The 19,818-nt window shown below is 35.0% G+C and overlaps 1 protein-coding gene across 1 annotated transcript; it reads right to left on the bottom strand.

Annotated features, from left to right (window-relative positions):
* Nucleotides 1-794: 794 nt before the first annotated feature.
* Nucleotides 795-19,783, bottom strand: LOC121861395 (clathrin light chain-like). The gene is made up of 9 exons (XM_042359068.1): nucleotides 19,701-19,783; nucleotides 17,854-18,026; nucleotides 14,570-14,692; nucleotides 10,461-10,862; nucleotides 8,238-8,276; nucleotides 5,723-5,812; nucleotides 5,413-5,524; nucleotides 3,859-3,870; nucleotides 795-2,127 (listed from the first exon to the last, which is right to left on the bottom strand). The coding sequence occupies exons 2-9, from the start codon at nucleotides 18,023-18,025 to the stop codon at nucleotides 1,953-1,955; spliced, it is 1,125 nt and encodes a 374-aa protein (XP_042215002.1). The 5' UTR covers nucleotide 18,026; nucleotides 19,701-19,783; the 3' UTR covers nucleotides 795-1,952.
* Between the last annotated feature and the right edge of the window lie 35 nt (nucleotides 19,784-19,818).

Below are 19,818 nucleotides of genomic sequence, written 5' to 3'. Positions count from 1 at the left end.
TTTCTGTGTATTTGTGGCTTATGCAATACCTTGGAAGAGCACATTGGCAGAGTTTTTTCCTTCTGGAAGTTATACATTGTCTTCATGAAGGAGACTTACCATATCCTTGGTTTCATTCCCAACTGTATCAAATACAGATATTCTGATCAGTGCTGGTTTATGTGCTGACTTAACTGTTGTTGTACTTATAATAGGACTGGATTCATCAAATATGCTTCTATGTACGAGACAACCGTGCCCGAGCACATCGTTACACCTGTAAAGTTTGGCCACCACATGACTCAATCATTCCAAGCACAGTATATTCAATGTAGCCAATGTTCCACTGGTTCCAAAAGATGAGATTCTGTTGTACCCATTGCACATTAAGTTTGGTCTCATCACACAACTGGTCAAGGCAATGGATCATGATTTTCCAGGATTCAAACTAAGTAAGTCCTATATTAAAGGTGTGTTTGTAAGTCCACAAATTTGCCAGCTTTTGCCTTTTTGAGAAGGCAGTGAATGTGGAGTTAGCAGTTTGGAATACTTCAAAGGCTAAAATTTTCTGGTACCCTACAATATGGCTTTTCAGGAGGGTAGCGAGTTTTCTCCAACTGAACGCCTAATACCAAGTTGTTGGATAAAAGGCGAGTGTATGACCTACAATAAAAGACAAGTGGATGATGAAGCTCAAATCAAAGGAAATGTGTTCAGGTTGAAAAGAGGGTGAATAATGGGTTGGGGTCAGGGCAGTGTGGTCAGTGAATTGGGGATAGGGTGGTAGGGTAATAAACTATGAAAGAAACACTTCATAAACTTAACTTAATTTTATATTCACACAATTTAAATACAGTACATCAGGAATGTCTGAACACACTAGTTGATTATATATTACATAAACAATATATACTGCAAAATATTTATATAAATCTGTCAAATATCAAACACAGGTAATCAATGAAACTCCTGTGAACTGATTACTTATGTAGCTACTGCATACCATTTACAAGAATTTAGATAATAACTTAATGTAATGAAAATTTCAAATTTGCTGCCATATACTCGTGTGTGTAGTGTATATATATATGTATATATATGTGTGTATATATATATATATATATATATATATATATATATATATATATATATATATATATATATATATATATATATATATATATATATATATATATATATATATATATATATATATATAGATATATTATATAGATTCAGTAAGTCATATGCACATGAGAGTAATATGTAGTTTATATAACTCTGCAACTCCTAGTCCACAACAGAACTGGTACAGTACTTATAATTGCTTAAATCTTGAACACATTTATTCAATTAGAGAAAATCTTGCTCATCCCCCCTGGTGAACTTTAATACTTATATATCTAGCAGCAGTTATGCTAAAAATCCTGACCCCAAGATGAAAAAACTTTCTCCTGACCTTTTAAACAGAATACATATTGTACTGTACAGTAGTTGGTTTCCTCTAACATACTGTACAGTACAGTAACTACCAGAAAGAATTTGTAGCTGTCTAATGGAACACAACCATTTTTTTATTTCCATAGAATTATGGCTGGAGTTCAACAAATTACAATTAGTACAGTACTGTACCTTATATATGCCATACATATTCTCAAGCTGGCTAATATTTAGTTACTGTATTTTGTATTACAACATATGTACTGTAGTCAAACCACGCAAAGAAGTACACATACACAACAGCAAATATTCCAAGATCTTTTTTTAACCCAGGCATAAAAACAGGAAAAAGGAAGTCTGTTGACATCATGGCTTCAGAAATATAGTTTATTACAGTTTCTAAACTTCTTACTTCATGGTAAGGCAGAGACAATGCATCATACTGGGTAGTGGGCTCTTATGGTGGACTTTACTATCATACAGAATCTAGCAAACCCTATCAACAACAAGAGATTCAACCATCACAATTCTTCCTAAGCCTTGACAGGTGGATTTTGTTTGACCTGCAGGATGATGGATCGCATGCGAGAAATATCTCTGGAAGATTTTGAAGTCTTTGGGTTGAAATTACAGAGCTTGGTGATGCGCTCCCACTCGGTACCCGGCTCAATCTTCCCGGTATCAGCTACCAGTTCCTTCTCGGCAGACCTGAAAAAATTAAACACGTGAGGAAATTTAACAACTTCCAAATATATCATTCAAAACCACCAAGAATATCTTACAACAACTTTACTGATACAAAAAAGTGTGACCATTACTAAACAACCTATAAACAGTGGTCATTGTACTGTACACCTAACCCACTCCTCTAAACCAGCCTTCTTCCCATTTGTACAGTACTGTATTAGGATTCATCTACCTTTCAACAATATAAAAATTCCCCATGGCCCTATAACGGAGATGATCACAAAACCATCTTGGCACATGCATCTCTAAAACACCAACTGTACCAAATCTTAAGTCAATCATACAAAATGACACAGATGGAATCATCAGGGTGGATTCATCCTGGCACTTGCAATAAGTCACCCACGTAAGTACGGTACATCAACCAGTAAAAATTTCAAGCAAGTCAGTTAAAATTGGTTTACAAATTGATTATAAAGATTTGCACTCGTCACTAGGTAATCATATTTAAGAATCAAATACCTTTGAGTATATAAAGCACTGTACTGTACATCATTTAACCATTTACACAATTTATGAAAAATTATTGAAAATTGGTAGACCGACTCATTACTGTACTCAAACGTCGGATTAAAGCACGCACGCACACACACACAAATCATTACATCCCTTTTGGCCAGAAAGATAAAATATCCATACAACAGTAAAACAAATGAGGAAAATTTAACAAGTCAGGCAAGGAGATCATTTATATTATTTTCTTCCAAACTAACATACTGAACTCTGTCCATTCACAGGTACTCACAACTAATACACAAGATGTTGTCTCACCAACCAATCTAATGCCTTGTGGGTAGGGGAAAAATACCAAGCAAATCATATCAATGTACACATGCAATGCAGCTTGAAGATAGTCACTATGACTTTAAACAAGCCATACAGTACTGCAATGAATAGAGTAACATTAAAAAGATTTTCAAGGACAACATATATGACTCAAATCATCATACAGCATCTCATTTACCGAAAAGATTCCCTGTACTGTCCTAACATCTATGACGGACGGTGGTGACACAACTGATATGTTAAACAGAAATACAAAGAATATGATAAATAATGTTTTCTTCAATATATACAGAGAAAATTAGCTGTAACTATATAGGCGATTTGAAAACTGAATATCTTTAAATACACAGTGAAAATAGAGGCAATGCAGATATATATAAATATATGGAGTAAGAAAACAAACAGATGCAAATGCACATTCCAGAATGAAACAGCTTGAGAGAGAATGCCCCTCTGGAATAGTAAATGAGAGAGATATCTGGTACCCCAAATTTACAAAGAAGAATCTTCATCACTTTGCAAGTTACAAAAACAGAAAGTTGTTCTCCATCATTCATTCTGATCGTTATGTATCTGGTGATTCGTCAAAGCACTTGTTTACTTGAGGAAGTTTCCCGAATAAGCCTAATAACATTAAATTGTTGACACATCTTAATCAGGTCAAAGCATGTCTTCAAGGCATCACGTTCTTTTAATGTATTCAACACTATTCCACGAAGCCAACAATACGTTACCGTTTTTTTTCACGTACAGTTTAGAGTATTAACATTTACGCTCTCTGCTTACTACTGTATACCAAAAGCAAACTCACTACTGTACAGAAGAAGAACTAACAGAGAGATCATCTTTGTATGAATACTAAAGTACGGTAAATAATTTGTAATAAATATGACATGCAACACTTACTTGGATGCCTCCCTTGAAGCATGAAAGTTTTCAGATTATAATTACACTTCTAATAAAATCATTAATCATTAATTTATTCAAGATTATTCTTACAATTAAGGCTACCAGATAAAATTCCATGGTTAAAAAAAGCCTTAAACTAAATGAGCATAAGACATATGAATCAAACGCCTCTACCACTCAACCAATACTGTACATGCAGACCTCCAATATTAAATCTTCTTTTCAGCCCTAGAGTTACTTACACAGTATATTCATAACACTAGATGAAGGTTGACAATGAGCAAAGCATATAGGACATACTTAAGATGGCTATAACATTGACCTCATGTTATATTCATAACAAAATTAGTTTTGGTATATCCATCATTAATAAAATTACCTAAATAATAAAGCTAGCCCTAATGACATTTTTTTTCTTAAACATCATGTGGCTACAACCCGTTTTAACCCTTAGGCCCCGGGTGACGTTCCAGAATGTCCGCCTATTTTCCCGCTATTTTTTTATTATTATTATTTTTGGAAAAGTTGATTTTTCTTCGCAATTTAACCCAGCGCGGGAGTACTGCCAGCAGCACTCTAACCCGGGGCTTAAGGGTTAAATCCTATAATAATTACTAATTATAGTCGCATACAGTATACTATATATAATATAATCAAAGCGACTTAAAAATACCAAAAACATGCAAGCCTGGTCATTCACTGAGCATGAACACGCTATTCTGGCTTCAAATTTAAAAAAAAATCATAAATTATATTAAAAAATAGAAGTATCAATCATTCATATCATGAGAAATCAAATAATTAAGAAAAAAGCAACAGCTGAACTTGGACATTTCATTTTATAGCCTCACAGAAGAGACGAGTGACTTGTTTTTCCCACCAACAGAACAACAATTTTTAAAGACACCCGAAGACACTATGAACTCTTCTGGAACATCAGCCATCATTCTGAACACTTGTGAGCAGCCACCTAGCAGCATTTCTACGAGTACCTGTTAAGATACCTAAGGTCATGCATGACAAATACCTGGGACTTACTCACAGTATGAGGAGCACTTGTGAAATACTGTACTGTAATAAGCTCACTGACATGATTTTTCTGCAAATTTTGTGGTTACCAATACAGGGTACTTACATATAACACTTTACAGTGCAGAACAAACAAAATTTCTTCCCCAATTAGTTCAGTGTATCGAGGGTACTACTGTAACCTAACTTAATTCAAAGTCAATTTTCAAGCTCATATGAGATACCTGAACATAAAACCGAAATTAAATCTATCCAGAAACTAACACGAGACAAAATAAGCACCATAAGCCTCGGACAAAAGGGATAGTGTGGCTCATTATAATGGTGATCTGGCCTATGGAACCCTATGAAATATCCACAGATCTAAACTGAAGGCAATAAGGCCATCGGTCATAAAACTAATGCCTGGACGCCTATAAACCTCCGCTCACACTAATGTTATGGAGACAAGTGTAATTCACTCGCCAAATTTGTCTTAATACCCTACCTGTAGTTTTTCAAATACACTTCAGCCCGACTCACCTATTGGCCTGGCGTGTCTTGGCAACCTGTTCTTCGTGTTGCTTATACCAGTCTTCTAACTCTTTCTTCGCCTTCCCATTTAATTCAATTTTGCTCACCTCCTCAGCAGCATCTGATGAAATACATGAAATGAGTTATAGAATGAAAATAATTTCATGTTAATTAAAATTGCAAACAGAAGATACAAAATAAAAGTCATAATTCAACTTTCTCTGGTTAAAAGTAATCATTTGAACATTAGATATACTTTGGTGTATCACAATAACTGTAGGTCAACAATCACTAGTACAGTACAACATATCCGACCAACCCTTCTCCTCCAGGCGGATCCGTTGTTGCTCTCGCCAGATCTTAATCTTCTCTGGCTCCTCCCTCACCACAGGAGGAACAGGTGAGCGAGCTGAAATATTTAAATACCTCTACAGTTATTACTATTAACCATCATAAAACTACTCCTACAAATAAGGAACTATATCCTTTACAGAATCACAACATTAAACCCCATGTCTCTACCAATTACCCAGTTATCTATGAAAATGTCCCAACTTCACATTAATGCATAAAGTCTCGGCCACAACTTGTTTTTTCCCTATATGTTGCTCACCTTTAACACCTTGACTCCCTCTACTCTCCTCTATGATCAGACAAGTTAGTTAGTTACCTTAACCCTACTTCCATTACTTAAGGTTTTCTCTTCAGGCAAATTATGATCACTTTGTCAGTTGATACCCTCAAGATTTTGCATTTTCTTTTAATAAAGCTTCCATGTCAGCTTCTTGTCCTCCCAGTTGAGACATTAATACTTCAGGTACAGTAGCCAGAAACTTTATACTCTTGTTTACTCTGTCCTGATATTTCTTTGTGCAAATTGATTACTAATATTTACCAACTTTTCCAACACTTTATTCTTTCACCATGATCTTATTACAACCAAATGATTCATTCTGAACCAACATATCCCAAGGTATTTTGTATCTCAGGATTTTACTGTATATATTTCTGATAAAACACACACTACTCACCCATTAATCCATTCATTATCTATTTTCTGCCATGGTGTTAAAACTGAATTAACAAGAATACCTGTAATTGGGAATTAAACCAAATTGAAAAAATATATATATACCTGCATTTATATATATAAATTCAGCTGATAGATTCATGGTGGGGTGGACTTGCTATTTTTGCCAGAGAACCATTTCAAATTAATAACTGCCTACTGGGATGTTGACACTTCCACACACTGTTGAACTATAACAAAAGTACTTCGGCGAACACTGTCAACACAATACAATACCTAAACACCTGATATCTAATGAGCATGAACTAACTCCTATGTACAGTCACTCAATAAACTATCTTTACAAAATTGTATTAGACAATATGACAACATACAAAGGATTTTGACAAACCTACTGAGACAACAGGAGTCACGGTGTTCATTCTGAGATTCATCGATCACCCCGAGGGCAGATAGTTTTTTGAGAGACTGTACGACAGTTTTTCTTTTTAGAAACACTGGTATTAAGATTCCATAAGAATCTCTATGACCAAATGCCAAAAAAGCCAATTACTCAAGCTACAAAAATATAAAGCACAAAAAAAATTTTCTCAAATACAGTATATTAAACAATGAACCATGCATGGAAATAATCATCTATGGTTCATTACTATTTTCTACATGCCTGCAACCAAGACAAAGGCATAGATATGACTGCAATCAACACCTGAAGGACTCAAAACTTGCACAAGGGGTAAAAGATTATTTGCTTATACTATATGAAGATGATATTGGTAACAAGACTACTGCATTAGCTTTACTGTCCTCGTCAGATTAAGATAAGACCAAAAATTTGATTACATACAAGCCTTTGAGTGTAATGAGAACTAGGACCACTCTTAGACTTGGTTTTATTGTTGGTCCATCATCTACACATTCATACACTACAATACAAAGCACATTCAGTTACCAGAAATAAGACTTAACTGCCATGCACAAGACTATGTTATCAACTAAAAATTATTGAACGTTACTACTGCACTGTACATTAATCTCTCAGTATATGCCAGGAGTATGTTTGTTGAATATCTTACATTATACAAATTTACATAAACTGAATACAATACTGTACTGTACTTAATTATACATGTAGTTAATATTTTGTTGCTACCTGCACGACACAATAAGGGACAATTGTACTCTTTAATGGTGTTCAATATAGAAGTTATTATCAGCTATGGTCATTATACAGTACAGGAGGGTATGTAAATAGTGTAAGCGCATTGTATGCAAAAAGCGCAGTAAACGTCCGGATTTAATGGACTGCCAGCATGTATAACTGAGTTTAGCATACCAATAACTCATTTTTTATTATAAAAGCTGATACAGTATATGTATAACCGAGTCCTGTATACGGACGTATGTATAACTGAGTACGTACTGTATATGTATAGCAATTGCATAAATAACAAGGACCCCTTGTACTGTATGGATGAAAAAACCTGATTCCTCTGGACTTTAAATAACTAATTGTGAGCAGGACATTCAAAGTTACCAATACATGAAGAACTGAGAAACCTTAAGTTGAAATTTGTGAACCTTTCCAATATCACTTTAGCAACATAAATTAGCTGTATCCATCAGAGATCAGTATGGACCTTTGTTTCATTTTTTTCCAATCCCTGATCAGAGGCAATAAACTTGCAATACTTTTTTTTTACCCAAATAACAAACATAATTTACTGATAAAACAAGCACCAATTTCTATAACAGACATCATGCAAAATCCTCAGTCTAGGCTTTCAGGTGGCCATTAAGGACTCACCCAACTCTGGTTCAGATGTGGTCACTGGTGGTGCAGATTCTGTAATTGCAAAATGTGTCAGAGCATAGGCCAAGCAATGGTACTTCACCCAATAGAATGCCTACCTCTGATTCATGATCTTTACTAAAAATATCAGTTTAATGATTCAAAGAGAAGCAATAAAGTAAAGCATAATTCTAAAAATTTCCATCTACTGATTGCAGATTTAGAAGCAGAGGTATACATTCAACATTATGAACTGTGCAACACAAATAAAAGCACTGCCGTAAGCTCACACACTGCACAGCAAATTGGACACCCCGACATCCCTCTAAACTACAGTGAAGGTCTATCTCCTTACATCTGTTGAAACCATGACAACTGGTGGTAAAAGACCTTAATGCTACTAAATTCATCACCCACCTCCCTAAACTACATGAAATGTCTACCGGGTATTCTTTTACATCCATGGTAAAATATCTTAATGCTACTGTAAATGAAATCATATTAGTAACCTTAACTTGACTAGACTTTCCATGATAATGCCAAAAATTCAGCCTCAGATCACAGTACACACAATGGAACCTCAATAATATACAAAAAAAAAAAAATACCAACATAAATAACCAATTCAGGAGAAAACTGACATAAAAAAATATATATTGAACTGCATACATTTTCCCTCGACTAACACAATGGCTGCAGAATATAAGCCACTCCCAAAAATGTCAGAGCAAAAATGTAAATGATTAGTGTAAGTTAATTAATCCATGAAAACTTCCCATCACAATTACAATATGTAGCTACGGTATTTGATTAACCAGTAGTCATCCCAAATGTGACCATGCTGCACTGTATAGTTACACAAGGTGGTGATCTGGTCAAGATAAAAAGCAACAAAAAACTGGATTTAGTTTGGTGACCAGCCAGCCATCTCAAGAGATCATAGACTGCAATAAAATTCTCAAGCATGAAGGACACTGCATTATAAACCTGCAGGGTCTGATACACTCAAGCTGCATTTATTAGCATCCATATGATACACTTATGACGTCTGATGATTAATTCTATCTAAGTCTGTTGTACCCAGTCATCACATGAATTACTTGTACGTATTCGGTTTTGCACATTCTAGAACGTAAGTTATGTTTCACTAACCACACACACTAATTTACATAACAAATAAATGATCAAAAACTTTATGTAATCTTCACCCTCATAATAATTATTACCCAATGTTGGCAAATCTACAAATACTTTCCATAAGTTTTCACATGAATTATTGAGGTTCCACTGTACATCTGGGTGATATATGTTGGAGACAAAAGACATTGGCTACAGAACAAGCTTTTATGCAGTAAGGTACTACCAACTACTACAAGCAAGGGTCTACAAGGAACAAGCACCAATTTTTTCCCAACTACACATGCACAACACCAACCCGGCAACTTTTTGTTACAAGGCAATTTTATCAAGCATGCTATCTATAATTTTCTGTGTACCAAGTTTCAGGTGGCGACACACTATTCTCACAATGGTAAACTACATTAATGTTTAATAGATGAGCATCTGCACCTTGCAAATAGTGGATATGCTTAGCTTCCCAATAATAATGTCAAGTGTACCAAACAAAGACCTCTAGCTCCCAGTATAAGTTCAGGATAACAACTTATAACTATCTTATTGTATTCATATAAGTTTAAAATCACACAGTAAAAACACATGGTCATCAATTACTCTACTAAGGTATTTTACAATGCCATTTAATTGACTGTCCAACTTCTCTAAAATCTTGTTTGTGTTCTATGGAGAAAATTATTTGCAAAGCCTAAGAAAAACACAATTTAGTACTATCAACAATCTCACTTTATGATGAAATTATCTACTCAAAATTATTTATCTACAGTGAAATTTAAATGAATTTTTTTAAATACATAAAACACCAAGATATTGGATACTACTATTCATCCCAATATTCAAGAAATGCATCACTGTACAGTAGTTTTCAAATCAATGAAACTTCTCATGCCATAACCACTTACTACAGTTTTTACAATCCACGATTTCAAATCCTGCAAGTTATACCAAATCATAGGATACTTTCTTCACATAGTTTGAATATGGAATGGCTAAAAGCAGTCTCAAAGTTTTCAACTTGTGGTAAGATGAAAAGATAATATATCATGCCCCCAAACCAAGGAGCTGAGGGAGGTACCTCCATTCTCCGTCCCATCACCAACTCACCACCCACAAAAGAGAAAGCCCCAGAGGAGGTACCGGTATCACCAGCAGGCACAGATGCTCCCCCAAAGTCCTCCCCAAAGCCTGAATAATCCCGTTCGGGTGCTGTTGCTGCTTCAGCTGGTGTGGCTTCAGCTGTTTCTGCTTCAGCTGTTTCTGCATCAGCTTCTGGTGCTTCTGCTGCTGCTCCTGCTAGGTCAGAAGTGGATAAGAACCCCTCTCCTTCACCAACAGTAAAAGGCTGGGAGGAAAGGGGCTCATTAAAGCCTACAGCATCCTCAACAGGTTGAGCAACAGACTCATCAGTTGGACAAGGGGCTTGTGCAGAAGCCCAGGGATCTTCTCCCGAGGGCTGAGGTAGAAAGTCCACAGAACCAAAGACTGAAGGAGGAGGAGCAGCTTTGTCTGAAGCAGAGGCAACAACATTGGCAGAAGGAATGAAAGCAATATCATCTTGTTAAAAATGGCACATATTTTTTCTGTTAATTTTCTCACATCAAAGCAATATTTTCAGTGTTTTCCCCTAGGACCAAAAGAAAAAGCACTAAATTAAAATTTTGCATTTAGCATTCCAATAGGTCTACGTATCAGTTGCCCCATATAAACTATTAAGTACGTGTGCCGGTGTGGGTTTACATATATACGTAGCACTGAATTATTTACTGTATACAGTACTGTATTTGTAATTACTTTTCACTCTTAACCTTTTCCGGCTTAATGTAAGAAGTGTTTGTGTATTTGTCTGCAACCTCCTTCACTTATCTCTATTAATTTATTTTCCCTAGTTTTTGGACATCCTGCTGCACGACAGTAAAAGACTTGCAAGAATATACACTAAGTCCTCTATACATGTTGTGGATGCATTCTTAGAAAATGTGACATTAAGCAAAAAACACTACTGTCTAAAGTTAGTTCATATAAAAACCAATAAGTATAGTATTGGCAGCCCCCAATTTACAAAGCTTTGGTTTAAGAAAAATCAAAGTAAAAAAATAAATAAATTAATAAAAATTGTCCCATGATTTGGTTTACAAAATCACATAATTTATGAAAAAAAAATATTATTTCATAACTTTTCATAAGTAATAATGAAAATATGCTAAAATACAGTTTTGTATTTCTACCAGTACAAGTATGTTTACTTATTTCACCAGAGTATAAGTTACTGTACTCCTCAAACTTACTGAAATGAGTATAGAAGAAGCAAAAGAATGAATAAGCTGTGATAAGAATGCACCAGTTATTGCTCGTGTGACATGATAAATTGTAAATATGATCACGAACCAAGAAGATCTCGGAAGAATATGAGTAACAGCTATAGTAAAGGAATCCAGAAATGATTAGCCATTGATGAAATACTGAAGCTTGAGGAGCAATAAATACAAGCTCTTGAGCAAACAAACTTTGCTCACCAACAAATTACAAACACTTATCTTGTTCAGGATAAACTGAGAAAAGAAAGTCAGAAGTACAAGAACCCATTAACATTCTCATGGGGAGGCGGCCTCTCCCCAGGTGAACGAGGCGGTCAGTTGTCAGTCAGCTGTGCGTAAATGTTTACATTAATATCAGATTTCAAGCAATATTTTGGCTCGTTGATGCTCTCTTTGGTACATAATGTACTATACTGTATTTGATTATAATGAATGACTGTATTGTACTATAATACATAAAACGGTAATGTCACTGTTTTGAAACAAATTATTAGCCACCACTATAAATATTTAAAGCATTCACATTTTTCTTATAGACCCTACTATACTGTATTGGTTAAAATATCAAACTTAAAAAAATTATTGAGTAAGGGAACAAACTGTAGCAAAGCCAAGACTTTTAATTGCCATAGTGTTAAAAGCAAATTGTTACAGGTTTACCTAACTTCATTAGCCAACAAAGCGAGAAATGACGATTGCCAGGAATGTTTTTCAATGAATGGAAATGTAGAATTATAGAAGCTGTGAAATTAAGAGTAGACTTGAAACAAAGAATTCTATATTATATACCACCTCAAAGTGTACTGTACTGAGAGACTTAAACAGGATATCTATGAGGTGGTAGATGAGGCCAGTAAAAGCTACTGTACGCCATGGTTTGACTTAAAATTGGCAGGTTTGGTGAGGAAAGAAACACCTGCATTATGAAACATGAAAACTTACAAATTATACAATGCCGGATTAATTTTTTTAGCTGTCAAGATAATAAGACCAACTGATTATCAGACTGCTCCCTTAATTTATCCTAAATTCCATAAAATTCTGATCAAAGTCAAGTACAGTACATCACCTCTTCCTCTCCATTACTAAACACAATATCAGGTTTGATAAGTAAATCTCTAAAACTAGTATTGAAGGGTAGGAAAAATATTGCAAAATTATTGATGAATTCACTGGTACATTAATATGGTGGGTGATCAATAATATCCAGTATTAAAAGTTATAAACAAAAAGTGGCTGTTTTATATATATTGTACCCTACTTTTCCATGCATTTTATAGCACACCGATTTTGACTCCCGACTTTAAAACATGTACTGTATACTGTTTATGTCGTACTAATTTCTTTTTTTACTATGACACACCGATTTTCACCGTCCTTTTATCCTCTCTTTCCTCATTCACATTTCTTCTTTTGCTGCCTTCCTCCCTTACAGCTGCAAAAGATATCTGGTTGAATGTGGCAGCTGTCATCTGTATTCTACCAGGGATGCATTGATATTCCTTATTTTATCTTTTTTTGCATTTAGGTGTGTGTGTGTGTGTGTGTGTGTGTGTGTGTACTGTATATGTGTGATTCTATATATATTTTAGTTCTTAGGGAAAACACTGAACCTGATGTGTGACAATAACTGTGACAGCAAAACCTATGCACATTAACAACAGTGATTGGAAGTTTGAAATCAAGAGGGTATATTGAAATGGACAGATTGTACAAGAAAAATTACAAAAAGAGACATTACACATACATTAATCAAAAATTGTACAGTAAAGGTCAGGATATGAGATCATAAAAAATTAAATTATATGTCCCTATATTTTACTACTTGTATTATGAAGATTATTAGTGAATTATAAACCTTTCCAAACAACAAATCAAAGAAATTTGTAAAGGTGTGAAATAAGCTAAACATGCACATTAAGCTGAAAAGAAAAAAGGAGAGCATTTTGAAAAAAAAAAAAAGCAACAGCACCCAATAAGGAAACAAATGCCATTAAAGAAACTTACATATATCTGAGGCTGGATGACATTTTCTAACCTACAGGTGCATCAGCATAAAATAGTTAATCCTCTAGTGTGCACTGTACGGAGACTCTACTTCCCATACATCACATTTTGAGTGGCTTAACTTAGGTCCTTTGGCATGGACAAAACATGGTATACTTAAAGCTATAGTATTATGTATCTCACATCCTTGAATCTAATTATTTTCAATGAAGAATCTTACAAAAAACATAGTACAGTACCTGGATTACACAGTTTCTACTCGTTAAGGATTAAAAAAAATTCACAACGATACGTATTGTGCAAAACAAGAACTACAGTACTGGGATCGACCTTTATATCTCTTTAAGCATGCAGAAGGGCTGTCTGCATTACACGATTCAATCACATGAATTAATGAGGGCCATCTCATTGTTAACAAGCTAGTGCATATTCTTGAAAATTCCAGTGTTATATATCAGTGAAAGCAAAGACAACTTCACACAACCACAATATTTACCATACATAAGCAATACTGTATCAGATAACTGTTTTGTTTTATATATACAACCAAAAAGATTAATTAAAACTGGAAATGTTACCTGCACAAAATTCAAGTTACAGAGAAGATAAATAAACACTTTTTATACAGTCAGCCCCGTTGCTCTAAATTACCAGCCCAATTATGACGCAGTGGATGAGTGCAAGAAATGGAGAATCTATTTTTCACTTAGCAGGCACAGTTTCAGGTATAGATTCATTAAAAAAAAAGAATAGAACACAAAAAGCAATAGAGAATCTTATACAGTATAAATATATATCAAACCTTATAGCTAAACAGTCAATGCAACACAGAACAACATAGCCAGAAGATCAAATGGACTGAGGGAGGGCACACTACTGTACAACACTAACCTGGGGCAACCTCATCTCCACCCAGCATCTCAAAACTCTCCAGGTCTGGGCCACCATTCACGGGTGCACCCCCAAACAAGTCAGCTTCTCCATCAAGGCCTGGAGATGAGACACCACCATGCACTATTCACATCTTCATGCAACCATAAGGCTCAAAAAAAATATATGTAAATAAAAGAGGAGCAATATATACAAGCCAAAGAAAATCATGTGCATTTGAAAAAACAAATATATTATAGTGTACACAATATTAGGCTTGTATATATGGTCTCCCACAGAGCAAGGTCAAGAAGAGTAGTGCAGTTAACACTATCTGTGAATTCACTGTAGCATGAAACTGAAAAACTTACATAAAAAAAAAAGAATTAAGATATTACAGGTGAAACATAACTAGTTTTAAAAACTGAAGAATCGGGTTACATAACACAAAGATATGCCCCATAGTCCCCCACCTACGATACACAAGCATTAATATGCAGAAAACAAACATTCCCATGCAATATCACTACCATACCGAACATAAAATAATGATTTAATGCAAGATAATAAAGTAAACTTGATGAGGAAAAATTTCCAACACACACACACACACTTATTGTACACATGTTTTCTTTCTCTCTCTCTCTCTCTCTCTCTCTGAATAAAACCTGATCTTTAATAACAACTAAAGATTTAAAGCTTATCACAATCTTATAAAATGCATAAACAAGTTTCCTATTAAGAAATCACTAAATTTCAACAAGTCAAATCAAAGCAGAAAAATCTATCTTTCTTTCCTGAGATCTTAAAACACAAACTATACTGTACTGACAAATGATAACCTTTATTGCTTTTTACACGTTCAGAAAGTCATCACATACAAACTCTTCCAAACATTACACTCATTTTAAATCAAATAAAGCTCTAATTTCTTCAGCAGCATTTCTTTGCCGAGAATTCACCATACCTCACTCTGCTTAACTCCTCATAAAGACAATTAATCAAATGTAGTAGGTAGTTGGCAACTATCAAACAGGGAGGTACAGTACTACCGCCTGGGAAGATATTGGAAGCATAATGTGTTGTCTAATGGTAGACCCAGCTGCCATATGGCATCACGAAAATTGTGACTAAGTCCCAGGTTGCTGATCTGTCTTCCTGCCTCATTTACACACAATTGCAGGTCTCAATTGTTTCTCTTACTTGACAACACAACATACATATATTGTTTCTCACTCTTGATTTTTTTTCTTCATTTTGGTACCTGTATTTCTTTATTATTATTATTACAGTATTGTTATTACTGTAGTATCTCTATTATTTTATTTAACTTTTTATTAAAAATTTAATTACAATGAATTATTATTATTACATTCCCCCCCAGGCCCTGATGTGGGTCAGTGACCTGTGCCCAGGTGGCTAATCCCTGAGAAGAAAAAAATAAAAATAAAATGGCCAAGAAAATTTATAAAACTTCCAATAATTTGTAGTTTAATTTGCTTGTAATATCTTTTTATTTAACAAATACATAATGCCTTTCATATTGCTACTGTCTACACAAATAATGCCAAACTCATAACACAAGTAACCAACAGGCTACAAAGTTTAAGCTGCTTGTGCAAAGGTTGCCAATATTAACAACACAAACTTAATAGTACAATACTGAACTATACTTGACGCTTTACATCATACAGCTCTAATTTGACAAGTGCAATTATGCTCTGTGTGGCAAAATGACTTGACTAAGTGCTGTAGTACTTGCATTATCCATGCTAGATCACTACACATAAATCAAAGAATCCAAATATCTACTTTCTATTTTAGTCTTGTAAAATACCTGCAAATGTCAATACAGTAATAGTTTGTGACTTGATGGAACTTTGCTCCTACCATCCCAGTGTAACAGCCATTAAATGTATAATCCTGATCAAATGTAACAGTACAGCAATTTTAATTTAAACAGAATATACTGTACAGTAAACCCTCATTATTCACAGGGGTTAGGTTCCAAGGAATGGCACGAACAGGCAAAACTGCGAATAGCAACTTATACTACCTTAGTGCACTGCTGTATACCTATATCAAACAACCAACCAGCTGCACTCATCCCCCCCCCCTTTAACTTATCTAATAATTCAACTTTCTTTGTCAGGGTCATCACTGACTTTTGCCTTTTACATTTCACTCCACTAGCATCACTAGCACTGACACTAGGCAGTCTTTTAGGGGCTATGTTCACACAAACACTATAGTCTTGAGAGTACAACACGAGATGCTGCGGGAAAAGGCTCGCAAGCTAGCCACCATAGCCACCATTTGCTTATCGCGAATCACAAACCCGCGAATGGCAAGGGTCTACTGTACTGTAGTTTTGAAAGCAATTATGAAAATCTGCGACGCAAGATGAACAAATTGCAATTTTTTGTAATTACTGTATACTGCCACACTGTACTTCAAATTATGGGAGCTTAAGTCAAAACATACTATGATATCAGTTATTTCAACTCAAGGCACTAAACACAAAGTCAGTTAGCAATGAAGTCAGTAAAAAGCAGTTCAGTGTCTATTACTGTACCAACTACAACCACTTTACATTGAAAAATACTTTGCCCGATTCCTAAAAGCATCCTATCAAAACTAATCTACTTGTCTGAGGATAACTTGTTAACTCAAATGTTACTTTGATTCATTATGCCCTACAATTTGTGGCTTAAAAGAGATGTCATCTGTGTACAGTACTAAAATGACCAACACTTCTACTGGACTACTGTAGTTTCTAGCCAACTTGTACTGTACAGCAGCACCTAGGTTCAATTTTTTCATCAGCTTTCTTCATATAATAATTTCCCTTGAACACATGAAATCAAATCGGCAAATTCTACAATATTACAAATAATTTTTTTTTAATATATTGTATTGAGCTTCTTTTTAGCTGTCCTTTTCCATGAACTTATTTTATATAGTAATTCCTTTTGTTAATTCTACCACACTACAGTAATGTTCTACTGATCATCTCATTTCTTACCAGGATATACTGTATACAGTAACACTACTTCAATAATCATCAGTGTTATTTATTTGGTTTACAATTATCCTCAATGCTCATATAACTGAAGTCCTTTAATATGAATTTAAAGATATAATTTGAAGTTATTTAATGAACCTGTTCATATCTAAAGCAACCAGACAAAACCAAGTTAATAGTCACAGGAATATATCATAAAAGCCAAACATAATTTATGACTAGTTACGTGAACAGATTGTCTGAAAATACGGCATCAGATATCCACCACTATATATCTCACCTGCTGCGAGTGGGGGCTGCTCCAGTACTAGGCTAGCTGGTGGAATGATGTCATCATCTAACCCAGCAAGTTGGTCCTGTTCACGAGCTAGGAACTCTGCTGCAGGATCCACCTCTGGGACTGGTGCAGACCCTTCAGTTGGAGGTACAAAACTGTCTCCAAATCCATCCATGCTATAAAGTGGAACTGGTTATTGTTTCACCTTCATGGTTAACTGAGATCCTCAAGTTTAATTTCCAGACTTTATCTTTACCATTGTGGAAAAGCATCACCTCATTTGATTCAATGATGAAAAATTCAGTCCAAAACAGATTCCAAAATATAATTTTGTTCTCAATTATGTCTGGTTCAAACTATAGCAATGCCTAGTGATGTAAGAGACCAAATCGCCCAAGTTCCAGGTTCAGTCTACTACTATACCATGTAGCTAATACTACCCATTGACTGGGATAGCTACCATTATCAGATGATTAAGCAAGTTGTAAAACAAACACTAAATAGAAATTAATGCTTCAGTTCCATCCAGAGAAGTAACAGGAAGCAACTTTTGAATACCTGTGCAATATGTATTTTCAGACACAATCATAAATTCTTTCTTAATTGATAGTACAGTACAGTAAGTCCTCGCTTAACGTCGTCCCGCTTTACGTCGTTTCGCATAACGTCAAGTTTTTAGGAACATATCCCGACGTTAAGCGAGGACTTACTGTATAGTGTATCTGTGGTAATAACAGTTAAAGTTACATCATGCCGTATTCACTTAAAAAAGGTTTCCTAATTAAAAATAATATAGCAAAATAATAGATAAAACACAAACCTGTACTATACTTATATTTAAAACTACAGTATACTTAAAAATTTATAAAACTACCATAAATTTTGTGGAGGAAGCCAGCCTCAATAAATTTAAACACACCAGTACTATTATAATTTTGGTCATCCGGAGAATCTTAGCAATTTAGGTTAAGTTAGATATAGTTCCTGGGTTCTGGGGCTAGATTTGGTTAGGTTGATTAGGGTAGGTTAGGTTGGTTAAGATAGGTTAGGTTGATTAGGGTAGGTTAGGTTGGTTAAGATAGGTTAGGTTGATTAGGGTAGGTTAGGTTGGTTAAGATAGGTTAGGTTGATTAGGGTAGGTTAGGTTAAGTTGGTTAGGTTAGGTTGATTAGGATAGGTTGGGTAAGCTCAAAACACGTCAGGAAAACATAGGGTTGACCAAACTATAATTTTCCCACTCCATCCTCTAGAAATGAGACATCTGCTCCTAGAATCACGGACTGTAAGTACTGTAGTAAATTTCCCCTCCTTAATTCCCAGAGAGATGTTGCTTCCCACGGTTCCTCAGACTAGGTGTTCTAATAATTATTTAAGGGCACCAGGTATTCATCACCTACTGGTTGAGGTCCTTAGGTCTAATCAGGCGGTTGAATGTCAAGTTTGGTAAACCCAGTCCCATATCTCTGCGGCTTTGGGGTAATACATGTGAACTTGTGTGAGGAGTTTACTAAATAAATATAAAAATGTATAACTTTTGTGATTAATTCCCAGCCTGACAAACTACGGTACCCTTTCACACTACACTATACATTCTCTTATACTATTTTACCCCATTTCTTAACTCTGGATTATTTTCAGCTTCTTGGTTGTGCTTTATACAATATTTGGGTCACATACATTAAAATCCCTAAAAGCAAATGATTCACAGCTCAACATTTGGGACATCAGCCATTCTCACTACACTGACGCCTCTAACTCAAAATTCTTTCATAATTCACATGGTATAAAGACCTTTACACATAAAAGATCTATAATTGAGACTAAATTTAATAACTATGCCATATTCTCACCTTTCCCGGAGAAGAAGTACTGTTGCTTATGGTGGCCAGGGCTCCTGTCAGACCTGCCCACTCACCGCCCGCCATCTAACACTATCCACAAATTTAAATTGAATAAATAACTATGTAT

Source organism: Homarus americanus, unplaced genomic scaffold, assembly GCF_018991925.1.
Source record: "Homarus americanus isolate GMGI-L3 unplaced genomic scaffold, GMGI_Hamer_2.0 scaffold24260, whole genome shotgun sequence".
In the NCBI taxonomy this organism is placed as follows: domain Eukaryota; kingdom Metazoa; phylum Arthropoda; class Malacostraca; order Decapoda; family Nephropidae; genus Homarus; species Homarus americanus.
The sequence above is the reverse complement of the archived record's forward strand: the minus strand, read 5'-3'. Positions and strand labels throughout refer to the sequence as shown.

Bases quoted from the DNA above. Each gene is read 5' to 3' on its own strand.
- LOC121861395 (XM_042359068.1), bottom strand. From the start codon at position 18,025: ATGGATGGATTTGGAGACAGTTTTGTACCTCCAACTGAAGGGTCTGCA. The intron at 14,693-17,853 runs GTGAGATATATA...AGATGTGAATAG, and splicing joins GCAGCCCCCACTCGCAGCAG to TGCATGGTGGTGTCTCATCT. The intron at 5,813-8,237 runs GTGAGTCCTTAA...TAAATATTTCAG, and splicing joins CACATCTGAACCAGAGTTGG to CTCGCTCACCTGTTCCTCCT.